General features: G+C 41.7%; 1 protein-coding gene across 10 annotated transcripts; it reads left to right on the top strand.

The window, feature by feature from the left end:
* Positions 1–884: 884 nt before the first annotated feature.
* Positions 885–20,470, top strand: LOC107499127 (zinc finger protein 233). Of its 10 annotated transcripts, none has more exons than XM_016123013.2 (5): positions 885–2,483; positions 4,822–4,875; positions 5,308–5,369; positions 13,038–13,164; positions 16,668–20,470. In XM_016123013.2, the coding sequence occupies exons 3-5, from the start codon at positions 5,355–5,357 to the stop codon at positions 18,512–18,514; spliced, it is 1,989 nt and encodes a 662-aa protein (XP_015978499.2). In that variant the 5' UTR covers positions 885–2,483; positions 4,822–4,875; positions 5,308–5,354; the 3' UTR covers positions 18,515–20,470. The 10 variants fall into 10 exon arrangements, with proteins under 10 accessions (XP_015978499.2, XP_015978503.2, XP_015978504.2 ...); XM_016123017.2 differs by having other exon boundaries at positions 885–1,892; positions 2,404–2,483; positions 4,822–5,369; XM_016123018.2 differs by having other exon boundaries at positions 885–1,892; positions 2,426–2,483; positions 4,822–5,369.
* The last annotated feature ends 7,125 nt before the right edge of the window (positions 20,471–27,595 follow it).

A 27,595-nucleotide genomic window follows, 5' to 3' on the forward strand; every position in this document is an offset into this window, starting at 1 on the left:
GATAATGCTGTATTGTAGAATTGAAATTTGCTAAGAGTACATCTCAAAGGTTCTCACCTTAAAGTTATGTGAGGTTATAGATGTGTTAATTCAGTTGTAGAGATCCTTTCACAATGTACCATATGTATATCAATTAATTACATGTGCTTTAAATACATCATAATTTTTTCAGTTATACCTCAATAATGCTGTTAAAAAGTTGAATTTGTTATCTGAGCAGGATCCCCCACTTCCACACCTGCTTTTTGCATAATCATTAATTGTAACCACCTTGTACAAAAAATTCTATTTATGTCAAGAGCACGCTGGATGTAGATGAGGTGTTTGAAGGCGAACTAAAGAAAACCATTTTCGAGATATATTCTAGCTTTTTCAAATCACAGTATTTCACTTCCTTGCAAGTGTATCTTTCGTTTGCCAGAAACTCCCACACTTCTAAATGAGCAGTTAAAACTCAAAATGGGAAACTCTTGTGGCTGGATTAGAGGTTATTTTCTCTCTTGTGTTTAGCATCTTGGAATGAATAGCTCATACCAGGTGAACTGTCAGAGGTCTAAGTGCATGCAGACACAGGTGGGCTAAAGAAAACCATAGCATCAAACCAAATCTTGAGATCCACTCTTCCCTTTTCAGTCACAGTAGCACGGTGTTGTTTTTATTTTTTCTTTAATTAAAAAAAAAAAAAAAAAGTCAGACTGAACTGAACCATCACATATTAAACTGGCAACTTCGGGCAAGCGCTACCCTGCCAAGAATTCTGGGAAATGTAGTCCGAAAGCGCCGGTCGTCAGAGCCACTTCCGCTCTCGAAGGCGCCGTAGCCCTTATTCCGCTCGGGGATTCTGGGAAGTGTAGTCCAGAAGCCGCGAAAATAGTCCGCACTTCCGCTACAGGATTGTGACGCACGGGAGCCATCAGTGTTTGCCAGGAGGTTCGTTTTTGCGGGGCTTCTCAGTCTCCCGAGGTTGCTTGGGCCTCGGACCCGCAGCTGCCGCTCTCGCCCTCGGGGAATGGAAGCGGCGGACGGCAGGGACCACGGTTTGCGTCACCTTGGCGTTTGGGGCGGTTCATGCGTCCCGAGGGTCGGGCTGCGGTCGCGGTTTTAGGTTGAGGGTCTCCCGGGCGCTCGGGTTCCTTTGCCTTCTCCACCTCCCGCTCGCTGTGCCGCCTCGTAGTGATACAGCCTTTGTAGTTATTTCTCCGTTTCTTTTCTGTAGACTGTGTTCGGAGATTTAGGTGAAGTAAAAAGATGTAAAGGTGCTTAGAAGCGATCCTGGCCCAAGCTAAAAGATGGCAGGTTGCTACCAATCTGTACTTTCCGAGAGCTCTCAGTGAAAGCTGCTCCGCCGAGCCTGCGGTGGCTTCTGAGCTCCAGCTGCGGCGTCACTAGCTCTACTCTGATCCATACCGGAAGCCGGGCCGTTCGTGGATTCCTTATCACTCCCCTCTCCTTTCTTTTCTTTTCTTTTTTCTTTTTTTTCTTTCTTTCTTTTTTTTTTTTTTTTTTTTTGCCGTGGAGAAGGGGACTGGCAAGGGGGAAGGAACCCCCCCTTTTTTTTGCAGTGGTAAAGTGGGCCGGCAAGCGGGGGTGGAAGCCCCCCTTTTTCTGCAGTGGGGGAGGGGACTGGCGAGAAGGGAGGAAGGGGGAATGAAGCCCCCCCTTTTTTTTGCAGTGTGTGGGAGGGGACCGGCTAGAGGGGAGGAAGGCAGGAAGACCCCTTTATTTTTAAAGAAAGGAGTAGGTTTCATCTCGTCTGGTGCCTGGGGGTGACCACTGTGATTTATCTTGGACCAGAAACGCAATCGTGATATCTTGCTGCCTCATTTCCTTTCTCAGCCCTGAATTTTCAAAGAGGGTACCGAGAGGAGGAGAAGGTGACCCCCTGGCTCCTGGTAACGTTTCAACGTGGGAGAATTTAACATGCTGTGTGTCATTTCTGGTCTCGGTTGGGGACCAGACTTCATTCATTAGCACATTTTTTTTCTTTTGGGCAAATGTTCACATGTTTATAGAATAAAGAGGTTGGATGAGACATGCATTAACCAAAAAATAATATTTGTTAACATGTTGAGTGTCAGATAGTCTTCTATAGGCTCTATATGAATGAATTAGCTTAATTCTAATTACAAGGATACTGTTACCTGTATTTTACAGATGAGAATGTTGATAGGTGGAAAATTTAAGTTGTTTTCCCAAAGTCAAACAATAGAAATGTCTGAACTGGAATTTGAACCCCGGTAGCCTGGGCCCTTGACTCTCCTTAAGCCCTAAGAAATGACGATCCCTGTGCTGAGGGAGGAAGGGTCATTGGGTCATTTAGGACTTTAGAGGACTTGAAGGCTGTGCTCATTTAATTAATTCCTTGTTATTTTATATGACATTATGTTCATATTCTTATTATAGAATTAATTTGTGTTCATCATAGAGAATTTGAGAAATAGATGAAGAAAGCCAAAGATTATCCATAATTCCAGAATGTAGAGGTAACTATAAACACTTCAGTGTATTTCTCTTTAGTTGTTTCTGTGTATGTATATTTTTTCTGTGCTACTCAAAAATTGTATCATATTTATCATACTTTTTCATTTGACATCTTGTGATCATGAACTGTCAGAACAGGATTGTAGAGACAATATGCTAATGAATTCTCATGTAGCCATTGATCCTTGTCAACCTTCAGCTGTTATCAACTTTCTGTCAATCTTGTTATAGAATCCTCCCTCCCCTACCTTTATTTTTTGCTTTAGTATTTTAATGCAAAAGCCAGACATTGAGCCAAGAGAATTTATATTAGATTATCATAAATATGTGGAGGTCAAAGGAGAGGGGGGACATTAACAACAATTTGAAAGTTTTTACATGATAACTAAGAGAATGGTGCTTAGTCAGAAAGCCAGGGGTCCCCCAAAAGAGTTGTAGTTAAAGACATGAAGGAGATGAATTTTATTGGCTCATCTGGAATTGAATTTGCTTCAGTCGGTCTCTCCATAGGTTGTAGATTCCTGTGCCATGGATTCCTGTGTTGTGGGGATCGTGTCACATTCTTTCCAGTATGCCCAACACTGACAAGGTTTGCAGAGAGAAGCTATTCAGTTGTTTGTGACTGGCACAGGTGCTAGCCAGCAGCTGTATACAAGGGGCTGAAGCCCTAAGAGATTGTTTAATGAATTCCTGAAAACAGATTAGGTGATAGAATAAGAAGGGTCCATTTGGTAATTCCTGTCCTTTATCTCTCTCACTCTTGCCTGTATACAGAAGCTTTTTCAGAGTATTTGATAGTTGATGTACAGTTGCTGGTCCTAAAACAAATTTACTTAGGAACAAACCAGGACTAATGCATCATTTCTGTATATATTTATTTATTGCATGATGATAAGGGTTATAATAATTAGCATTTATTGGGACCTTATAGATCAGGCAGAGTTTCTAATGCTTTCCATATATTAACTCATTTATTCCTCAAAACAGCATACAGATGCGGCACGAGAGGATACTGACCTGCACAGGTCACTCAGCCAGTAATTATATCGCTAGAAGTGAAAAAGCCCTTTCTAAAACAGCATGTCTCCATTTCTCTCTCTGCTTTATCTGCCATTTTTTCTTTTTCTGCCTTTTTTTAAAGAGAATTTTGAATGGTTCTTACAGAGATTGTTGCAATCCTTTCATATTTTTCTTAACATATTTTTCTATCACTAGCTAACACATTATATACTTATGTGTTGATTGGTTTATTACCTGTCTCTTCTACTATAATATCAGTTTCATGAGAGCAGGGACTTTATTCACTGCCGTATCTTTACTATACAGAATTGTGCCTGACATGTGTTAGATGCTCAGTAAGAAGTATTTCTTGAATGGATGAATGAATGAGTGAATGATCCCGGTGAGTAGTAATGAGTCTCTCAGTTGCTATAACACAAGATAATATCTTTGTCAGTTATTTAGTCACTCACATATAATTTTTCAACAAATCTATCTTGAGTGTCTGCTACATGCCATGAACTAGAGAGTAGTGACCAAAACAATGTGGCTCAGATGCTAAAAAAAAATAGATAGTTATAAGCAAGATAAATAACTAAAACACACATTAGTGGTGATGCTAAATATAAAAGAGGAGTGAAAGGGAGAAGAAAGGAAATGGTGGGGTTGGGGATTTAAATTATATAAAGCATATCCATGGAAGAACTCTGAGGAGAATGACATTTGAGTGAATACCTGATGGTGTGAAATAAACAGAAATAAATCATTTTTATGAATAAATAAATAAATAGGATTTGCCTCATCCAGAGCCCACGATGGACCCTTTTATGCCCTTTATGATGACCTTGACGTTGCTTGCAAAATAAGAAACTCAGAGGAAGAAATTGGAAGATACAGTTTATCCTCTTCTCCCAACTGGAACAGCCTCAATTGTAAAGCTCAAAGGAACCTCAGAGATGGAGTAGTCAAGTCCAGTCTGTGCCCGATCAAGTTTGTCTTCAGTCATTCTTTGATCCCATGGGTTTTGAGTCCAATGTTCTGAGTGCTGGGGATTAAAAAACATGTTAATCATCTCATGAGCAAAACATGAGATGCTTACCCACTAGTTAACCCACAGCTGTCCCCAGGTGATGGAACGCTTCTCAGAGGGACTTGCAAAGTGAGTAGCAAGCAGGTAGCGAGCTGAGCCAGGTACCCCAGACCCCACTTGCTTTTTACTGCTAAATTCTGTGAAATATCAGGTGTCCTTGAAAAAACCTGATACTGAGCAGAGCAGGAGAGTGCAGCAAATACACGGCCAGAGCAAGGAAAATGGACGTTATGAACTGATATTTCTTCCAGGCTTTGGGAAGTGGATACCTTGCTCTCATCCCTACTGGAGTACTTCTGCCTGAGGTAGGAAGACCCACAAACATGAGTAGCTGTCACATACTGCACACTTACATGAATATTCACTGAAACCTCTTAATGTCATGAGCTAGATGTTGGTATTATCCCCATTTTACAGATGTGGAAGTAGGCTGAAAGAGTCAGTAGTGGAATCCTGATACTGTGTCCTCACTAGACCTTTCGGCCTCAGAGCTTACTCTTATAGTCATAGGCAGTACATTCTGCTGCCTTTAATTTCCCACAATACCCCAGTTAGGAATGATAACCCTGGGAGCTGCAAGGGACTGTGTTAGCCTCACTGTTTAGAGGTTCACTGTAGGAAGTTCCCCCAGCTGAGGGGCTAGAGAGATGGGCCAGAGGAGGGTTCATTTTAAAATTCACACACAGCAGCCTTATGGGTTAGGGCCTGTGTCTCATGGCTTCTTTCTTTCTCGCAAGTTCTGCCTTTCCAGGACCCTTGCCTTACCCAGAAGGAGCACGAGAAAATGACTGAGTCTCAGGTGAGTTGAGTGTTTGATTTTTTTCTCTAAAAATTACATTTCAAAGAGTTTTTTTCTCTTCTGTGGGAAGGACAAAGGAGGAAAACAGGTGTTCATTATGTGCCAAATACTAGCTTTTTTTGCTGTTTTTTTTTTTTGTTTAGTTTTTGTTTTGGTTTTTATCATCTTCATTTCACAAATAATAGTGCAAAAACTAGTAGATAGCAAAAAAAAAAAAAAAAAAGTTAAATCCATATTACCACAGTGCTGATAAATCAGTTATTTCCCCAGGCTGTATTTAATATAATTAAAACCACAGTATATGTACAATTTTCAATCTTTTTTTTCACTTAATGTGATTCAGCATTTTTTTATGTTACTTGCCTCAGAAGGGTTTCAATTTTTTCTCTAAACTTTAGCTATAAGCAAGCATACACACCACCGTTCCTCTGGATACATTATATTTTGATTCATAACACTTTTGCATGGGGCTTTTAAAAAGGAATAAAATTTACTTAAGAAAATTACACAGATCTTAAGTGTCAGGTCAGTGACAGTTTATACTTCATTTTGAAAGTCAAATAATTGCATTAGCCCACCACCCAAAACGAACTAGAACACTAGAACTAGAACCCAAAAAGTTCTCACATGTTTTTCAAGTCAGCTTCCTACCCCTGGGAGCCATGTACTGTTCTGATTTGTTATGTGATTAGGATTTACTTGTTTTCAAATTAAATATATTTAATAAAATCATACAGTTCGTATTCTTGTGTCTGGCTTCTTTCACTCAGCATAATGTTTTTGAGATTCATCTGTGTTGTGTGTGTCAATACATCATTCCTTTTTATTGCCGAGCTATATTCCATTTTCTGATTATATCACAGTTTATCCTTTGGAAAGATAGATAAAATTCTCCTTTTGAAGGATATTTGGGTGACTTTACAGCTTTTGATTATTATGCATAAAGCTCCTATGAATAATCTTGCACAGGTCATCTTGTGGATATATGTTTTCCTATTTCTTGGTTAAACATCTAGAAGTGGGATGAGTGGGTTTATAGGACAGACAAATGCAAACTTTTCCAGAGGGGTCGTACCAACTTACAGCCCAACAGCTGCGTCTGAGAGTTTCGGCTGCTCTACAGCTTTGCCATTGGTTGGTATTACAGATCTTTATTATTATAGCCATTCTAATGAAATGACATCTCGCTTGACTGTAATTAGTATTTCCCTCGTGAAAAATGACATTGAATACTTTTTCATTGTGCCTTTTCACAATTTATGTATTTCTCATGAAAAGTTTAAGTCGTTTCCACATTTTCAAAATTGGCTTCTGCTTTTTATTAATAGAGTTCTTCATAGATTCTCAGTTCAAGTCCATTGACATTTGTCATGTGAATAATTTTTTCTATTCTGTGGTTTGTCTTTTATTTTCTTAACTGTGCCTTTTAAAATCTTTTTTAGTTATAATTTGCATATAATTTACATGAAATAAATTCATTCGATTCTTTTTGAGAAATATACCCTCGAGCCCACTGCCACCATCTAGATGTAAAGCATTTTCATCACAAAAGGTTTCCTGTGCCCCTTCTCATACTCCTGGCTAGAGGTAACAACGGATTTACTTTAGACACCACAGTTTAAATTAATCTTGAGATTCATATAAACAGAACTATACAGCATATATTCTTTTTGTGTCTGGCTTCATTTGTCCATCATTGTGGTTTTTAACACATATCAATAGTTTGTCCTTTTTTGTTGCATAGTATTTCATTATTTGCATATACAACAATTTGGTTATCCCTTCACCTGTTGAGAGGCATTTGGGTGGTTCTTAGTTTTTGCCTAGTGTAAACTAAGCATTTGTGCACTGTATTTTTGGATGAATGCAGGTTTTCATTTTTTTTTGGATAAATAGGGGAATCTGGGCTATATGCTTATTAACTTTTTCAAAAATTGCCAGATCATTTTCCACTGTGGTTGTACATTTTACATTCCTCCCAGCAATGCGTTAAGAGTTCCAGATGGCTCCAGAGCCTTTCCAACACTCAATAGTTTCAGTCTTTTAAATTTAGCCTTTCTAATGACAGTAGTGTTATGGTATGTTGTTGTGGTTCTAGTTTGCATTTCCCTGATGCCTGAGATGCTGAGCATCTTTCGCTTTTGACCATTTGTATATCTTTTGGAATTACTCATTCAACTCCTAATGTTTAAATTAAGTAGTTCTTACTGAATTTTAGTAGTTTTTTTATATCCTGGATAGAAGTCCTCCTGACCCATGGACATTTAGATCTTCTTTCATTTACATCTTACATTTATTTGGGTCATATCTCATTTCTCTTAGTCATGTTTCACAGTTTTCAATGTATGTAGCTTCCTTACACACATTTTGTTAAATCTATCCCTAAGTGATCGATGTTTTGGGGTTGCTATTCTGAATGGTGGTGTTTTTGAGATTTAATTTCTATTTATTTGTTGCTAGAATATAGAAATATAATTTTTTGTATCTTGATTTGCTACATTTGTATATTCTAGCAACATTTTCTATGACACAGGATTTTCTACATAGATGATAAAGAGTCGTACTTCTTCATTCCCAGCCCCATACTCCTAATTTCTTTTTCTTCCCTTATTGCATTGGCTAGAACTGCTAGAACAGTTTTAAGCAGAAGTAGGAACCATATAAATCTTGCCTTGTTCCTAATCTTAGGGAGAAAGCATTCAGTCTTTCACCATTACCCTCATTGGAGCTGAGGAAGTTCCTTTTTAGTTCTACTTTATTCAGAGGTTTTTTTTTTTTTTTTTTTTTTAATCATGAATGAATACTTAATTTTGTAAATACTCAGATGGTTGTACGTTCCTTTGGTTCAGTTTGATTCTTTTGAGCCTGGTTTTTAAGCTTTGTTAGGGTGGCGCTAGAGTAACCTCTATTCTAAAGCAGTTGTTCTCAATTAAAAGTGTTTTTGACCCAACATGGGACACTTGGAAATGTCTTCTAAACGTCCTGCCATGAGCAAGGTCACCTCCTGCAACAAAGAATCACCTGGTGTGAGATGTTAGTAGTGCCACTGTTGAGAAACTGTTCTAGTGATAACTTAGCCCTCCTATGAAAGCATGGTCCATCGGACTGCTTTCGAATGTCCTGTGATCAGTGAGGGCTTCCCCTTTGCTGTTTGGAATTCAAGCTGCCCTAAGTCTGCTAAGCTCCAGAACCATTCAGCCCCTGGCTCCCCAGCCGTTCTTGGCCTAGTCTGTGCAGTTTCACCCCATACATGCACAGTGTAGTTTTTAGCAGACTCAAAGGATGCCGGTGAGGTTTCCAGTGCGCCTCTGCACTGTTCCTTTCTTTCTGTAACTCTGCCCTGAAATTTTCAGCTACCTCAGCCTCCCCATTCTCTGATTTCTGTCTCTTTAACTCATCAAGGTTCTGTTTGGGTTCCTACATTCTGTACCTGAGTTCAAAAATTATCCATAGGCAGAAATTTAGGGTAATTATAGGGCTCATCTTGTGTTTCAGGGATCAAGGTAGTGTGCTTTCGATGTCTGAAAACATCGTTTCATAGGTTTTGTCCCTATGTTTTCTGCTTATTTATGGTAGGAGGGCACATTCAGTACCAGTTACTCTGTTGCAGCCAGAAACAGAAGTTTCAATTTGCATTTTTATATGTTTCATATCATACCTAGTGTCAAATTTAGTATCATATATCAGTGAATTAATGTGCCTTAAAAATATGCTCAGCTCCCAAAAAGCAATTCTGGAGACTATGGCTGCCTGAGAGATGGAGAAGTGCTTTTTCCTGTTCTTCCCTCTAAGTACAGCTAAAAATCCTGGACAGTGTATATAAAACAAACATGGAAAGTTGGGAGAAGGCCACTGGCTAGGGATGTGAAGATTTGAGGAATGCCATGACAATGAGTTACTTGTGCGTGTTTTGTTTGTTTGTTTTGCCTCATATATCTGAGACCAAGTACTAGAGAAGATGGCAATATGGAAATACCAATGGGTGCAGACCAAAAAAGGCCCAAGAAAAACCTCTGGAGGGCCAGGAAAATGTGTAGCAAGACAAAATTTTTATTAAAAACAGCAAATGCTCTTCCATAGTTGTTGGAGATAGTGTGGGAGTCTGGACCTGCCCCCAACCTTGTGGTATTGAGTCTTCTCCCTTCTCTAGCTTGTCTGGTGGCAGAGGGGCCTACTGGAAAGTCAGGGTTTTCACCACTTCCCAGTGGGACCGAGGCCAAACCTCCGTCGCCCCAATATGTCAACAGAGGCCAAACAGGGGATAGTAACAACCAGCTCTGCCCCTTCCAGCGGGCATAATTTCTGCATAGGCCTAGTAAACAACCAGAACTCTCACCCTGGCCCAGAAATAATGAACCCCGCTAGGCATTAATAGAAGCCAAATGGGGGATCTTGACTTCTGTCCCCCAGCTTGCAATAACAGAGTTCCATCTCCCTTTCCCTTTCAGGGGAGTGTCAGAGGAGGCCTAGTAAAACAAGGTTTTAATGAAATCACAAGTCTCATAACAAGACCAAAAATGTCCAAGTTTCAAAAGAAAATCCCTTGGTATCCAAAAACCAGGAAAATCCCAACTTATGTGAAAGATAATCAACATACAGTAAGCTGTCATAGATGGTAGTTTACTGACAAGGACATTTTTTCATTGCATAATATAACATTTACAGTTTTAACCATTTCTAAGTGTCTCATTTAGTGGTATCATGTAAATTCTCAGTGTTGTGCAACCATCGCCACCATGCATCTCTAGAACTTTTTTTTCATTTTCCTAAACTGAAACTGTACACATTAAACAGCAAGTCCCCGTTCCCCTCTCCCCCTAGTCTTTGGCAACCACCTTTTAACTTTCCGTCTCTATATATTTGACAGCTCTTGCTTGGTACATCATGTAAGCGAGATCATATACATACTCCTTTTGCGACTGGCTAATTTCACTTAGTGTAATTAATGTCTTTTAGGCTCATCCATCTGACAAGGATTTTAAAGCAAGTATAAAAATATTTCAGTAAGCTGGAAATTACATGCTGGAAACAAAAATAGAAAATCTTAACAAAGAAATAGATACAAAGTAGAACCAAATGGAAATTTTAGGACTGAAAAATACAGTAAATGAAAAAAAAATCAATGGGTGGACTCAACAGCAAAATGAAAGGACAGAGAGAGAACTTGAAGATAGAGTGATAGAAAATAATGCAAATAAAAGAAGAATGAATAAAAGACTGGGGAAAAAAAATGAATAGAGCCTCAGGGACCCATGGGACTATAACAAAATATCTCAACGTTCATGTCATTGCGGTCCCAGGGGGAGAGGAGGAAAAGGGTGGGACTGAAGAAGTAGTTGAAGAAATAGGTGGGAAATTTCCCCAATTTGGTAAGAGATACAAACCGACAGATTCAAGAAACAGTGAACCCCAAGCAGGGTAAACCCAAAGAAATCACAAGACATGTTATAGTTAAACTTCTGAAAACTAACAACAAGAAGAAAAAGCAGAGAGCAGTGACACCTGAGCTGTAAAGGGAAAACATTCAAAGGACTAGATTTCTCACCAGAAAGCACGAAGGCCAGAGACGTGGCGCACTATTTTTCTAGTGCTGAAAACAGAGCTGTCAATGCTGTGTCCAGTAGGAATATCCTTCAGGAGTAAAGAGAAAATCAAGACATTTTTAGATACAAGAAACGTAAATGTATTTGTCACCAGCAGACTTGCTCTGAATAGCGAATGGAAGTTCTCTAAGCAGAAAGGAAAGAACATAGAAAAAGGCTTGGGATTTCAGGAAGAAAGATCAATGAGTGGGTAAAAATAGGGGTTAGATTCTCCTCAAGTTTTATGTTTCATGTTTAGAGCAAAAAATAGCATTGTCTGACAGTTTTAAATGTATATAGAGGAAATATTTAAGACGTGAGGTAGGGTAAGAGACTTAAAGGGAGGGAAAGTTTTTATATTTCATTCAAACTGGTAACATCAACAGCAGTAGACTGATAAGATATAGGTATGTAATATAATAACCTGCAGCAACTCCTAAAACCACGGAGAGATGCTCATAGACACTAGATAAATCACAGGAAAATGCGAAAAATAAAGTGGCAGAGTTAAGTCCTAACATATGAATAATTCATTAAACGTAAACTAAATACACCAATTAAACTACAGAGATTGGTATTAGGAGTGAAACATGAGATCCAACTCTATGCTATAAGAAACATAGTCAAATTAAAAGTAAAAGGATGGAGAAAGTTATACCATGCAAACATTAATGAAAATAAAGCACAGGTGACTAATATAAAAATGTAATCATAAATTTACTACGCCGGGCATAATTATATTAATAAAAGCTCACATTCATTGAAGACCTATGTACTAGATGCATATGTTTTGAGACAGTGCTGTCAGTAGAACTTCTGCAATGATGGCAATGTTTTATATTGTGCTGTCCAACACAGTATCCATTAGCCACATGTGGCTCTTGAGACTTTGAAATGTGGCTAATGCAACTGCGAGAGAAGTTTTAATTTTATATAACTTAAAATTTAAATTTACATTGTCACGTGATTAGTGGCTACTGGATTAGAACAGTTTTAGGAATTTTCTGTACATTCGTTAATATAAGAATTTTCTCTTATGGGTCCCATCGTACAGATAAGGAAATGAATTAAGAGATTCGTCTCAGGTGATGGCTGATTGTGACGGTCATAGCTTTGGGATTTAAACTGAAGTGTCCTGGCATGAAAAACTTAACTTTGACACTGAATGCTGTCAAAAATAGTGTCATAGAGAGGTGACATGTGCCTTGAGAGCACAGAAGACCAAGTTTATAGTCCTCAGGTCGCCCTTCCTGAGTGGATGGGAAGGATGGCTGGGAACTTGTTCCAGATTCTGAGGGCCACGAGTCTACTTTACATAGTTTTTCATCTTTATCCCACATTTGAATTCCATACATGAATTTTCCACATTCCCATCTGTCCCGACCCGGGGACTTGTTATTTGGTGGGGGCGAGGGAGACCCAGCCTGTAAGGAAAAACGGGCGGAGAAAAAGGAGTGGAGGCAAGACAGTATTCTGATCAAGCCTCAAATTTTATTTTTGGATAACAAACATATTTATACGGCAAGAACAAAGGGGGGCAGGCAAAGGGTACCTGTTGCAATATGATTGGTCTTCAGCTGGTGGTGTGAGGAGCGGTAAGGACAGGGGGAAGTACGAGGTGGGGGGGAGAGCAGGAGACTATCAGCACCTTTGGTGGTCAGCCAGCTTCTCGGAAAGACTTGTTTATCATGGGTTTGGTTCTCACAGCCTGAGGGCTTGAGAAACCAAGGGCGCAGCTCCCAACACCCATCAAAAGTACATAATTAAAAAATAACCCGTTTGTTTCACTGGATGTCATTTGTGAGTAGTCCTACAGTAAGCACCCCAAAACTGTAACTCTTGAGTCATGAGGTAAATACATTTTATAATTTGATTGACACTACCAAATCGTCCCAGAAACGTTAGGTCAGTGTAGTCCCAGCAGGGTCTGATAGTCACCTTTCCTTTCTCACACAGCACACTCACTAAGCCTGGGTGCTGTCACTTTGTTACAGTCTGACAAACCTCCCTCTCCCCCTACTTACTGCTGCCCTCTCTCAGGGGCCCTTGGTCGTGAGATTGAGGCTGCCTGTGTTTGGCGTTGTAGGAGGAAGTGACGTTCAAGGACGTGGCTGTGATCTTCACAGGGGAGGAGCTGGAGCTGCTGAACTCCGCCCAGAAGAAGCTGTACCGAGAGGTGACGCTGGAGAACTTCAGGAACCTGGTCTCAGTGGGTGAGGACGTGTGCCTTCTGTCACTCAATGTCAGCTCCCAGGACTGTCTTGGTTTCAAATGTTGAAGATATTGAGACTCTGAATATGCATCCCCAAACCTTGGGGTGTGGGTTTCCTAATTTCTGTGGGACAGCTCGTCTTTTCTTCGCCTGTGGTTTATAAATTGTAGTCGTGACATCTTGGTGGGGTTTAACATCAGTTGGTGAGTTGCATTATTATTGCGTTTAATGAAATGGAGCTAGCATAGGTCCTTGTCAGGAACTGCACGCAGTGCAACCAAAACAGTGGAAACAGGAACGGATGTGATTAAAGTAGGTAATGGTTGGAATGAGAAGCTTCGGTCACTCGATCCAGTGATCTGCTTCTATGGGTTTATGTACTGGATCACAACATAAAACATATTTATTACAACAGGTCACGGTCAGAATTTGGAGATGTACTACTTAAAGCACATATGGATTATAGTATTAGGATTAAAATTTTTGTCTTTAGTGTAACCGCCGTGTACATACGCCATCCATTTTTCCCAGGGTGTCACTCTTTCAGATCAGGTCCGATATCACCGTTGGGGAGAAATTTGAAGCTTCAGATGCTAGAGCTAGAAACCTGTGGAGGTGGGTGTTCAGGTGAGAACTGGGCCGCCTGAGTCCCCGCAGGGTACGGCCCGGGTGCTCTCCTCACCACCCCCTGGGGGCGCCCCCACCACCCTGGCCCGAGCCCCCCCCATTCATTCCTCCTCTAAGTTGCAGCTGCTTCCCACGGCCTCCCGCGTTTGCTTTTGCCTCCTGTGGTCTGCTCTCCCTCAGCAGCCCCACCAGACCGCAGCAGGGTCGCGTCTGACCAGGTCACTTCTCTGTTCACCCATGGTGGCTTCCGATTCACGCATACCATGCCCCACAGACCCCTGCCTGGGGTGGCCACCCACCCCTTCTCTCGCTTGATTTCCTCTCCCTGACTTTCGCTCGGCCCCTTCCAGCTGCGCGAGGCTGCTTTGTTTTTCACACTCTTGTTTTATAGAGCTGAGTGTGCCTCCACCTGGATGGAGGTCTTTCCCTCAGCCCCCCATCTGCCTGCGGCGCTCCCACCCGTACCTCCCCCTGGCTCCCACCCCGTACCTCCCCCTGGCTCCCGCCTCACTCATCTGCGTCTGCTCAGATGTCATCTCATCGCAGAAGCCTTCTCTGACCACCCTGCTTCCCATCTTCAGCCCCCTGAATTAGCCTATTCTGTGACTGATCATTACACACCAGCTGACGTATTAATGGATTATGTTTTGTTTGTGGCCTTCCCCGCCCCGTTAGAGTGTGATGAAAGCAGGGATTGTACCTGTTGTCTTTATTGCTGTGTGCCAGGTGCCTCTGGTAGACTTGACACATAGGTTAGGCTCATTAAATACTTGTTTAGCAGGGGGATGGATGGACTAGTGGGCGAGTGGGTAGGTGGTCTCATTTGGGTGGTAGCGAAGAGGTTCCCTCACGGCTCGCCCTGACCGTGGTCTCTGCTGTCGTCAGGAAGCACTGCCTCCTCCGTGGACCCAGTGACATTCTCCCGCTCCACCTCCTCCTCGCCTCTCTCCCTTCCCTTCATTTCCCCCTTTTCTTCACTCTCTTCTTCCTCCGTTTATCTTTACTTTGCATGTATCTCAGGTAAACCCAGCCTAAAACACAGAAGAGTCATCCTTGCTGGATAGAAGCACCAAACATCAAAAACGAAATCAAACAAAAACCTGGGGAAATCTAGCCGCTAATCTGATCGTTCGGGCCCTGCCGTTGGAAGTAGTGGGGGAAATGTTCTCAGTCCTTTTACATTTCTTTTCTTGTCTTCATGCCGCGTGAAGGTTTCCTACAGTCAGCAGGATCGGTTGCTGGCTCTGTTTGGCTCCCGCCCTCGTGTTTCTGCGCAAACATAGCCTTGGGAATCACCACCCCAGCTGCTACTGTTGTGTCTTTTTTTCTTAATGGATAGCTTGCCAACGGCTTTGCCTTCTCGAGCAAATCTTTTATTTTTAAAATTTGGGTCAGCTTTTCATGGAAATATGTACAGAAGATTGCACGGACTATAAATGTACAGCTCCATGAATTTTCAGGGTGTAAAATGACTTCTTGTTTTACAATTTCTTTTTTTAAATCAAGGTAGTGTTTCTATATGCACAGCTTAAGCGTGCAATTTAATGAGTTTTGACAAATGGTTGTACCTCTAACTCGCAGCCTTTAGAAAGCTGAACAATTCTCACAGCCTATTCTACCCTCCTCTCCCTTACTAAAATTTCTTTTGGCAACAGCAGACTACCCCAGGATTTTGCATTTTGTGTGTCCATCTAATTGCCCTGCCCCATCTGCGAAGAATATCCTTGAGGCCTGTTTTCACTGCTTAAACTTAGCGACTTAAATCCGCAAACATTTATTCTCAGTCTCTGAGAGTCAGGAACCTAGAGGCAGCTTAGCTGGTGGTTCTGGGTCAGGATCTCATAAAGTTGTTGTCGGCATTCCCCAGAGCCGTGGGCCGCTGAAGGCTTGATGGGACTGCAGGCTTGCTTCCAAGATGGACTCATCCTGCGGCTGTCGGCAGAAGGCCTCAGTTCCTCACTGGCTTTTGACAGGAGGTCTCCATCCTTTGCCAAGTGGGCCTCTCCTAGGGCTGCCTGAATGTCCTCAGAACATGGCAGCTGGTTTCCTCCAGCTGAGTACACCCAAGGGTGTGATGCAGAAACCACAGTGTCTTTTATGACCTAAGCTTGGAAGTGATGTACCGTCACTTCCAAGTTGTTGGCGTCGTAGACCAATCCTGATACATTGTGGGGGTGGGACTTGATAGTATATGGACATGAGGAGGCAGGATTGCTGGGAGCTGTCCTGTGTGCTGGCTGTCATGGCACCGTTTGGTACATAGAGATCCATTTCTACATAACCTGGAAGAAATATTAGCCATTCCGGTTTATCAGAAAAATTCAGCCAAGTTAAGTGGCAACAATTATCACAAGATTTTTACTCCCATGAGATGTGTCAGTTATGGAAAGTATTTTCTAGTTTTTTTTCCAGTTATAATACTCAGCACTTGAATATTATATGCCAGGACATCATTGAAACAAAGAGAGATTCTCTGAAAGCTAGTTTTTTTTATTAATGTGTGTGTTTACTGGCTGAAACAGGAAATAATGGTGCCATCTCATGGTTCTTTACCAGGACAGTTGAAGAATTTCCCTTTGCGAATACATTCTTTTCACTTTGCTGAGAATGTCCCGGCTCTGTTGCCGGTATTTCTAGTTTTGGCCTCATATATAAGCCCTAGTTGAGTTCTAAAGGAGTCTCCTCAACACTCAGTGGGTGGGAGCCCACTCTACACTGCTTCGTTTCCACAGGCCTGGAAAAGCTCGTGATAAACCTGAGCCAAGCTCTCCCCCAGTCTCTTGAGGGTCGAGTGTGGCTGGCCTGTGAAGCGTATTCATCTCTGAAACACATTCACGTGTCCTCATTTTCATCTCTGAATTCTTCTTCTTCTTCTAGGGCACAGAAATCAAAATGAGATAGAGACTCTTCAAGAATTAGGGTTAAGATACATTTTAAATGAAGACCTCATATACTGGCAAATATGGGAACAATTTATAAGTAAATTAACCACAAATCAAGACTCGTTAACTAATCTGCGAGGCAAGACGTCTGAGTTGCCAAAACAAGGTAATTCCTCCTGTCAGTTATGGGCAGGAGAATCTACTCAAGTTTCTGAAGATAACTATGTAAGAAAGCTTCAAGTGAAAGTTCAGAGTTCCAGTCATAGAAAAAATCAAGAATTTCCAGCTAAGGCCACCTGGGATTTCTGGAAGAAAATGTGTCTGAAAGAGTCACAGAATGATCAGAGTAGGTGTCGGCAAATTGATGGAAAAAATAAACCGTGGATGTATGATCATCGTGTTATGACAGGGAGCTCTCATCACGACGATGATGACCAGGAAAGACACAAAGGCGAGAAGTCTGATAGCCATAAAAATTGGAAAGGCATCATGAAGAAACCGTCACGTCATAGTAGAATCCACTCAGGAGAGCAAAGCTCTGATGAGAATGGAAAAGGCTCCAGCCTTGGACCTCATCAGCCATTGCACTTAGGAGAGAAGCGCCATGTATGCAGTGAGTGTGGGGAGAGCCACGGCTCAGGCCTTTGCGCTCACCCAAGCGTTCGCACAGGAGAGAGATGCGGTAGGAATGGCGAGCGTGGTGGGCATGGGCGTCAGAGTGAACATCTGCAAACTCACCAGAGAGCAAGCGCAGGAGAGAAACCCGCCACGCATCCTGTCTGCGGTAAGAGCTTCAGTCGGAACTCTTCTCGTCTCCCTCATGAGCCCATCCAGCCAGGAGAGAACCCGCAGAGGGCTGGTGGGTGTGGGAAGGGCTCCAGCCATAGCTTAGATCTTAGCCCTCACCGTGCAGATGACACTGGAGAGAAATCCTGGAAATGTGAGGTGTGCGATAAAGTCTTCAACCAGACATCACAACTTCAAGCCCATCAGCGAGACCACCGTAGAGAGAAAGCACACAGACGGGAGGCAGGTGACAAAGCCCACCAGAAAGCCCACTCTAGCGACAAAACACACAAACGGGAGGCAAGCGATAAAGCCCATCAGAGAGCTCACCCTAGCGACAAAACACACAAACAGGGGACAAGTGACAAAGCCCATGAGAGAGCCCACACCAAAGACAAAACACACAAATGGAAGAAACATGACACAAAACAGAAGCCTGGCGCACCTCAGGGAGAGAAACCATTTAAATGTGATGTTTGTGGTAAGGACTTCGGTAAGGCCTCAAATCTGAATACCCATCAGAGAATGCACACTGGAGAGAAGCCGTACAAATGTGATACGTGCGATAAGTACTTCAGCCATAATTTCCACCTTCAGGCTCATCAGAGAGTCCACACAGGAGAGAGACCATACAAGTGTGACACATGTGGTAAGGGCTTCGGTCAGATTTCTCATCTGCAGGCCCATCGGAGAGTCCACACGGGAGAGAAGCCCTACAAATGTGACAGGTGTGGTAAGGGCTTCAGTCAGAGCTCGCATCTTCAGGACCACGAACGAGTCCACAGTAGAGAGAAACCCTACAAATGTGCCACATGTAGGAAGCGCTTCAGTCGGAATTCTTATCTTCAAGCCCATCAGAGAGTCCATACGGGAGAGAAGCCCTACAAATGTGATGAGTGTGGGAAAGGCTTCATTTGGAACTCGTATCTTCATGTTCATCAGAGGATCCACACAGGAGAGAAACCCTTTAAATGTAATGTCTGTGGTAAGCGCTTCAGACAGACCTCACACCTTCAGGCCCATCAGAGGGTCCACACTGGAGACAAATCTGACTAATGTTTTGCTTTTGGAAGAGCCAGTGTTTTTGAGTTCGTCAAAGAGTACACAATGGTGATAAATCCAGCGCACTGGATGACTGTGATAAAATTGTGTTGTTCTTCAGAATTTAGACTTCTCATTTTCATCAGAAAATCTGCATGGCAGAGAATATAAAACATTGCATTTTAAGAATTCAGGTGTGAGCTGAGTTTTTCTTCACAGTCATCTGAATTCCATCGGAGGGAACCCATCTGTCGCATGTTGTGGGCAGAACCCAAAATGTCACAGTTCTTAAGAGGATACACAACAGAGAAACCCTATAAGAGTGACACCAGTATGTTCGTGATAACCTTCACATTCAGTAGAATCTACACAGGAGAGAGGCCTTAAAAATGAGAAGGAAGAACAGGACTTTAGCAAAAGTGTAATGATCAACGTGATGAAATTCAGGGCCACTAGAAGGTCAGGTCCATGGGGGCAGGAAGTTTGTTTATTGCTGAATGACCATGACCTTGATCAGTGCCTAATAGTAGATATCCTGGAAGTGTCTTAAGTTGGTGAAGAAATGCCTGTTATAAATAGGACAACTATATGAAAATTTTAATGAGCTTAACCTTAATTTGTCAGAGTGAATTCTATTAGGAAAAGGATTTTTCCAAGTCTTGAAAATTAAGGAAATCATCACTTGATATATAAAATCATGCAATCTGCTATTTGAGTGTAAGGTTTTTGCAGTGTAATTTGAGTGTAAGATTTTTGCGGAGGCTCCTGACCTCTGCTCAGCTTTACTTTTCAAGCAGTAATGGGCTATAGTTTTTATCTTATCATCTAAGACTTTTTGTGTGCACTGTACTGTCAGTTGTGTAATAGCGTCTAAGTTTCATTGTATTTTTTGGGTCTTTTGTGGCAGGAACGGACAGAATGAAAAAAGAGAAACTTGTTTTTAATTCCTTAAAGCATCATGAGAAAGGTGTGGGGAAAAAAGAGCCACATATAGCTTGCATTTTGGGTGTTTAACTAAGCTTTTAAGGCACAGAGAATTTCGGACATCACCCTATACTCCTCCCATGCTTCAGTAGTTTTTAGGCTTGCTTGGCTGAACAGTTTACTCAAACAGGTGTATATTTACTGGAGGCAGGGGACAGCTTCCCATAATTTTTTTCTGATCCTCGCTTTCCGTGACACTGGATGCTTAAGATCTGTGATAGCTCAAGTTTCCTGTCACCACCGAAAATCCAGGGCCGATAACGTTCTGCTTTGTCATTAGCAGACACTAGTGTGGACTGCTAGAGCTCAGGGTTGTTTCCATTAGTTAGGATGTTTACAGTTGTAAGAAATAGAGAACCCACCTCAAACTAGCTGAGACACAAAGAGAGTTTATTGGGGTGCATAATTAAGAACGCAGGTAGGACAGGAAGTAGGCCTGGTCGAAATGAATCTGGGTCAGTTTTGTGATTTCCCTCACCTCTACCCTTCTGGTTGAGTTGATTTCCACTTTCGTTCATTCTAGCCTACTGATAGGAAATGTATGTAAAGAGTCAATGTTCTGTGAACTTTCCTGTAGCACACTCCCCTTTCTAAAGCAGTTGCTTTCTTTTTTTCCTTTGTCTTTTATTACTTTATTTTATTTTTTAAAATTTTATTTTATTATTAGTGTCAGGTATACAGTGCATTGGTTAGACATTTATATAGTTTATAAAGCAATCCCCCTGATTGCTCCTTCCTTCCTCTGGCTGTCCACCTAGCCACTATATTAGTGCTAACTGAGTTTCCTATGCTGTGATCCCTATCCCTGTGGCCATCCATTGACCACTAATTTGTACTTCTTTAACCCTTCACGCCATTCTCTCAGCCCCCCAACTCCCCTTCCCTCTGGCTGTCTTCAGATTGTCCCCTATATTTGTAAAGCGGTTGTTTTCTGAACCTCTTGTTGAGACTTGGTGTTTTCCTAAATAAACCGTATCTAAGCACAAATATTTATAGAGTTACTGTGTGTTGTGATTTGTTGTTTTGAGAATCTTTAAAAAAAAATTTTCAGAGTAAAATTAGAGTTTTTCTAAAAATAATGCCTGAGATTTTTAAACAAGCAAAATAATTCAAGAAACGCACTAATACAAGTAACACTGACACATGTCAAAAGTATTTTATTGAACATTTTTTAGGGTATCTGTTTTTAAGTACAGGTTGATTCAATTTTACAAAACTAGGATAATATGCACACTATATTGTAACTTGATTTTCTTCACTCATTAATATGTTGGAAACATTTTCTGTCAATCTTGATCTATCATGTTTTAATTGTGTAGTATTCCAGCATACAGATGGATTTTTTTAGACAATTTCCTACTGAAGAATGCTCAGTTTGTGTCTTCTGATCAGTAGTTCAATGAAAAATTTAGAATAATAATATCCATTTTCATGCTGAGTTTCTTGGAAGAAATTTCTAGAATTGGTGCTATATCAAAAAATAACCACTTTTAGATTTGGTGTATATTGTGTGGCTATCTTCCAAGAGTACACAAGATTGCTCATTCCACAACCCTCCTGAGTAGTGGATATACAATTTGACTGGATAAAAATGGCCTCCCGGTATTCTTCTTGCTTACTAGGAGAAAAGAAATCTTCTATGGATAAAGATGCCATACAAAGCATCCGCGTATTTTTATAAGCAATGCCTACCTGGCATTAAAACAAAAATTGATTTGTCTAGGAAAAAGATTACGTGATCCAAAACAAAGAAAAAGATGATGGAAACCGACCCCCTAGGGGATCCAAGTACTGGAGTTACCAAACATGGATTTTAAAATAACTATTCTTAATATGTTCATGAAAATGTGGAGAATTTCACCACAGAACTGTTAAAAGGAATCCCATAGTCTTGGATTCGATAAATACAATAACTCATTAAGAAGGCAATAGATGGGTTTGTAGAAAGCAAATCAGGTGTGGCTAATGCTGTTTATTCTCTAACCTGCGGAGCTTGGTGGACTGTGAGTTCCCTAAGGGGAGAGACCGTGTCTTATTAACATGTGTGAAGTGAATGTTTCTGGAAACTGTGAGGCCTGGGAGAGAAGAAGTCTTTGCTGGAGAGAATGAGTTTTGGGAATCCTTTGGGCAACAGGTCCCTGCCAAACGAGAATAAGTTTTGCTTTTAAAAGTCAAGTCAGATAACTGTCTATAAGAATCCTTCCAGATCAGTAATTCTGGAACTTTCTTTCCTTGGCAATTCTGGCCTCAGTAGTTAACCACACTGGGGTAACTGAGAAAAGGCAAGGAACGTGGTGGATTTGATTCAAAAGTGTGAGGTAAGAATGACAGTCTTGGGGATGGGGACAGTCTCCGGGTGAGAAGAAAGGTAAAGTTATCGTCAGGGAAGCAGCATGTGAACAAATGGTTTGGGCGTGGAGGACCCAGCAGTGGCAGCTGGCGGAATGCTACCAGGTTATGCCCCGGCCGGCGAGTCCAGGGCGGTCAGGCCCACCTGGCCTGGTGGGTTCTTTTCTGTCATGTTTGCCTTCTGTCTCCAAAGGAGAACAGTTCAGCAGATTACAGGGAAGTGAGATTTCCTTTTCTGTCAAATACCTCATCCATTCTCAGAGGTTGGTAGGTCACCAGTGAAGGGAGCTTACCATCCTTTGGAAGACACTGCAGGGCCACCATTCTCTCCATGAGGTAAGTGATGCTTTTCCCCATGTGACCTGAGGAAGTCGGCCCAGGGGATTAAAACCATCGCCCTCGTTCACAGAAGTAGGATTTGAACGGGTTCTCAAAATTCAAGAATTTAATTCTTAATTATGAAACACTTCAAAAATAAAAAGAGAAAATACCAAATGGACCCCCATGTGCTCATCAATAATTATCAATTATTAATCAAGATTTTGCCACATTTGCTTAATCTCATCCCTTTTTATCGTAAGTGCTGAAATAATTTAAAGTGAATCCCTGATACATCATTTTACACTTACCTCCTTCAATGGGCATCTCTTAAATATAGGCTATTTTTTATAAGACCACAAAACCACTATCACACTTAACAAAATGAGTAATTAAATTTCTGTGATTGATTTTTCACTTTACAGTCGGTAGTTCTCTGTACTGTCTAGTTTTGGTATCAGGATAATACTGGCCTCTCCTATTTTCTGGGAGAGATTGTGTAGAATGGTGCTCATTATCCTTTAAATATTTCTGTAGAACACTCCAGTGAAACAACCTGGGTGTGGGTGTCATGCCCAAGACACAGAGATGGAGTCCGAGAGCTGAGGTTTAAACCCTGGCGTGACCACTTAGTGGCTGTGTGCCCTCCACAGGTAAATAATTCTTTGCCTCTGTTTATTCATTATAAAATGAGGCTAATATTTGGGATGTTATGAATAAATGACATAATACGTGTCAAGCAAGGGAAACTGTACACAGGTTACAGTAACTGCCCATGGACCTTTGTCTCACTAGGCTAATAGATGGTGCCCACACGCAAACCACTGCAAACACGATTCTTAATGGCTACACACCAGAAGCAATCCCCTGAGATCAGAAATAACGCGAGAATGCCTGCTATCACATTGTGTCTACAATTAAAAATTTTAGCCAATGCAAGGTAACAATAATTAAACGAGGCAAAGGATTGTGGAAAAAACCTCATTTGCAGATGACATTATATGTATGTGGAAAATCCAAAAGAATCTACAAATAAGGCATTAGTAAGTAAATCTGGGGCACATCATACAGTGCTGGTATAAACAAATTCAGTGGTGTTCCTGTATACTAGCAGTGGTTAGAATATGAGAAGTAAAAGAATTTATAAAGGAACTAAAAATGCCGAATACCCAGAACTAAGTCTAATGGAAGAAATCTTTTCTACACAGAAAACAATAAAACAGAAACTACATACCTAAATGAATGAGACAACAAAACTATTATAAATATTAAATTTGCTGAGAGTAGATCTTAATTTTTGCCAACACTAGAAAAAGTGATAATTACATGACATTGTAGAGATGGTAGCTATCATACTGCAACATAAATGTATCAAATCAGTATGTTGTACACCTTAAAATTTACACAGTATTGTATGTCAAATAGATTAAAAAAAAAAGTGAAAACCCATCATGGGTGCTGCTGGGCCCTCTGGGTAACATGGAAACAGCCCAGCAAAAAGCTTATTTGAGGGGACCAGCTGAAACTGAGCTGACCGACACGATGTGTCAATACAGAGACTGATTGCTTTTCTGATTTGTGAGCCCTGTCAAATTCGGATTTTGATCAGGAGCGATGTCGTTCAAAAACACGCGATAGGGAGAATGTTCCCATTTCAGAAATCTGAATGTCTCAAATTTGAACAGAAAAGGACTTTTCTAAGGCAGGCGAGCCGGGCTGGCAGGCTCTTCGTGGGGGAGGAGCAAAGAGGGGCAAGAGGCCCCAGCAGGGCTTCAACGGGAACTGGTTAATTGGTTAATGTCTGCCAGCACACTCCAGTGTGGTCCTGGGGATTCTCGAGAACAGCAGATATGGGAGGAAACCCAGAAGAAGCGCCCAGAGAATGAGACCAATGCCGTCCAAGTCTCTAGGCCTGAGACCCTCAGCTCACACCTGATCCTCACCGCCCCTGTCCACTCATGGATTCATTCATTTCTCATTCCCTGTGCACCCCGCCCTTCGTAGGTTTGGGGGATGGCGATATGAAGCCGAGTTAGAATTAATCACTTCTTGGGAGGTTAACTAATAAAATATCCCTGGAGGGTGATGGAAGTCTTCATCACCTTTATGAAGGGCACGTGAAAGTTAACCAGGAAAACGAAGGGGACTAGGGCTTCCCAGGTGGAGACATGGCCTCAGCAAAGGGGCAAGAGGCCCTGAGGACTCAGGAAAGGCCACGTTTGCAAAGTCGGGGCTGGAAAAGGGAACTTGCTGGACGCCATGGACAAAACTGAGCCAGGCACAGCTGACCCTTATTTGGTCGGCGAGTCTTCCCCGCGGAACACCTGGAATTGTGAGATCTCCGTGCAGCGCCCAGTTACTGAGCAGAGGGCATCCGATGACGATGGAGCCAGAGGAAGGAAATTTGGAAGAGAAATTTAACAATGATGAGCGACTCCTCTCAAACGCTTGTGTGCCTGTCACTATCCTGTGCGTTTTGTGTCTGTTTTACCGCATTATGCCTTTGGCCACTCTGGGAAGAAGTCACGATTATCTTCCTTTAGTATTAATGAGGCACTGGGCATGGGGATTATCCGGCAGCAGGTGCTTCCTGCCTCTTTTCTGTGTCTGTCTGACTCCTTGGTGTAGACTGAATACTCCGCCCCCCAAAGATGTCCAGGTCCTGATCCCTAAACAGGCAAATATGTTTTCTTCCATGGTAAAAGGGATTTTTGCATAGGTGATTAAATTAAGGGTCAGGATAATAGTCTGGGTTATCCAGGTGGGCCCAATGTAATCACAAGAGTCTCATAAAAGGCAGGCAGGTGTCTGGAGAGGTGGGAAGATGCCGTGCAGCTGGTTTTGCGGGTGGAGGACGGGGCCACAAGCGGCCCTGGGAGCAGCGAGAAACATCCTCGCTGGCGCCAGCCCTGTTGACACCCCGAGTTTAAACCCAGTGAGACTCACTTTGGATCTCCGACCTCCAGAACGGTATGAAAATAATTTTGTGTTGCTTTAAGCTATGTTTGCGCTAATTTTTTTTTTTACAGCAGTCATAGGAAAACTACTTCTCAACTGTCCTTTCACTGATCCCATGAGAATGCCCCTGTCTCATTTGTCCTTGTCTTTAGAGCAGCCAGTGACACAGGAGTCGGAGCTCACGGGACCTCAGCCTTCCTATCCGTTAAGTGGGATCTCCATCCTTTTTTATGGAGAATTTATTTCATGTGCCAGGCCCTAAACCCAGCCTCACAGATGACCTCACAAAACCTCCAATGGATTTTGTCTCCACTGAAGTATTATTAAATGAAACAAAGTCACAGAGTTTTTGTTTAAGAGGATAAATGAAGAAAAGTCAAAGGTTTCATTAGTCTGGGGACGCAGGAGAAGGGATGGGCCTTTCAGCCTCTTCTGGCTTCGGGAAGAAAAGTCACCAGCAAGTATTCCTGTCTATAAAATAAATATATACCAAAAAAGCTCCTTGGTAACAAACAAGTAAAGCCACCTGTCGGAGTGTGACACTTTGCAAAATCTGATGTTCAGGCATCTGACAAGCACATTTACAGGGATGGCTTTATGAAATAGAATTGCAGACAGGAAATGAGGTTCTCCCCACCACAGCAGATTATAACAGCTGTTCTCCACTTAGTTAATCCTCACAGCTACCCCATGAGGCAGGTACCATTGTAACCCTCAGCTTGCAAATGACAGAATTAACTTCAAAGTTACCCAACCGGTTAGTAGCGTTAATAGCATGGCCATGATCTGAACTTGGGTATTTTGGCCCCAGCAGCAAAATACATCGTCCAGCCTCCCCTTCTCGCATTTCCCAGGCGGGGAGCTCAGCTCATGGCCAGAATCCAGCCAGGGCGGGGGAGGTATGGGGCGGGCCTGCTGGGTGGAAAGGGCGCCTCTTTCTAATTTTCAGGAGGATGTCAAATAAGCTATGGGATTCCTGGCCTTTCTCTCATGACTTTTTTTCCCTTCTGCAGTCCTGCCGTCTCGTGAAGTGACTCTGATCTTCCCTGACTGAGGTGGAGAAAAGCACCAAGTTCCAGGTGAGTTGTATTTTTAGCATTTTGCAATGAGCGGCCACATCTTTTCTCCATTTCTTGGAGAGTGAAAGATGACGCAGATACTTAGGATCTGTAATGTACCCGGTGTTTGCTTTTTATTTGATTTCATTTACAGTTTTTGTTCTCTTCACAAGTAATAGTGTAAAAGTGAATATAAATGTTAAAAGAGAAAATTTCCACATTACTACTCTGCTTATGAGTCAGTTGATTTCAGTGCTTTTTAAATGTACATTCTTATGCTTGCGAGAATAGAATAAATATGATTTGAGTAGTGTTTTCTTTACTATTTTTCTATAACAGCATTATTGAGGTATAATTCACAGGCCAGACAATTCATCCATTTATAAAGAGCAAAACTCAGTGGTTTTTAGTATTTTCACAGATATGTGCAACCATCACCACCGTCAATTTAAGAACATTTTCATCACCTGTACCCTTTAGCCGTCACCTTATCAGAATGGAATCACATAATATGTGGTCTTGTAGGACTGGCCTCTTTGATTTGGTGTAATGTTTTCAAGGTTTATCTAAGTGTAGCTTGTATCATTACTTCACTCCTTTTTATGGCTGAATGATATTCCATTGCAGGATGTGGTACATTTCGTTTATCCATTCATCAGTCTGGATGGTTCCTACCTTTTGGCTATTATGTATAATGCTACATGTCTTTGCATGGACATATGTTTTTGTTTTTCTTGGGCAGATGTGGACTTGCTGGATCATGTGCTAACTCTGTGTTTAACCACTTGAGGATGTGCCAGGCTGTTTTCCAAAGCGGCTGCACCATTTTACATTCCTGTTGGCAAGGCACAATGGTTCCAAATTCTTCACATCCTCACCAACACTTGCTGTTATCCAATTTTTTTCCCATGGTAGCCACTCTGGTGAGCGCAAAGTGATATCTCATTGTGGTTTTGATTTGTGTTTCCTGATGACTAACCTGCTCATTTTTAAATTGGGTTATTTGACTTTGTATTATTAAATTGTAAGGATCTTTATATGTTCTAGACACTCGTCTCTTATCGGATACACAACTTGCAAATATTTTCCCCATTCCGTAAGTTGTCTTTTCACTTTCTTAATAGTAGCCTTTGCACAAAAATGGTTAATTCTGTTGAAATCCAGTGTACCTTTTTGTTGTCGTCGTCACTCACTTTCTAAGGACCCTGTCTCAAATCTAAGGTCGTGCAGATTCGCCTCTTGTTTTCTTTGGAAAGTTCTATAGTTTTTGCACTCAGTTAGATCTTTGTCGAATTAATTGTATGTCTAATAGGAAATAAGTGTCCAGTGCCACTCTTTTCCATGTGGCTATGCAGATGTTCAGCACTATCTGTTGAAAAGACTATTCTTTCCCCACTGAGTGATCGTGGCACCCGTTGAAAACCAGTTG

Source organism: Rousettus aegyptiacus, unplaced genomic scaffold, assembly GCF_014176215.1.
Source record: "Rousettus aegyptiacus isolate mRouAeg1 unplaced genomic scaffold, mRouAeg1.p scaffold_m13_p_14, whole genome shotgun sequence".
NCBI classification, from domain to species: Eukaryota; Metazoa; Chordata; class Mammalia; order Chiroptera; family Pteropodidae; genus Rousettus; species Rousettus aegyptiacus.

What these genes read in the sequence shown, in the direction of transcription:
- LOC107499127 (XM_036232456.1), top strand. An exon ending in CAGGAACCTGGTCTCAGTGG is followed by an intron (nt 13,165 to 16,667) that starts GTGAGGACGTGT and finishes TTCTTCTTCTAG; the next exon opens with GGCACAGAAATCAAAATGAG.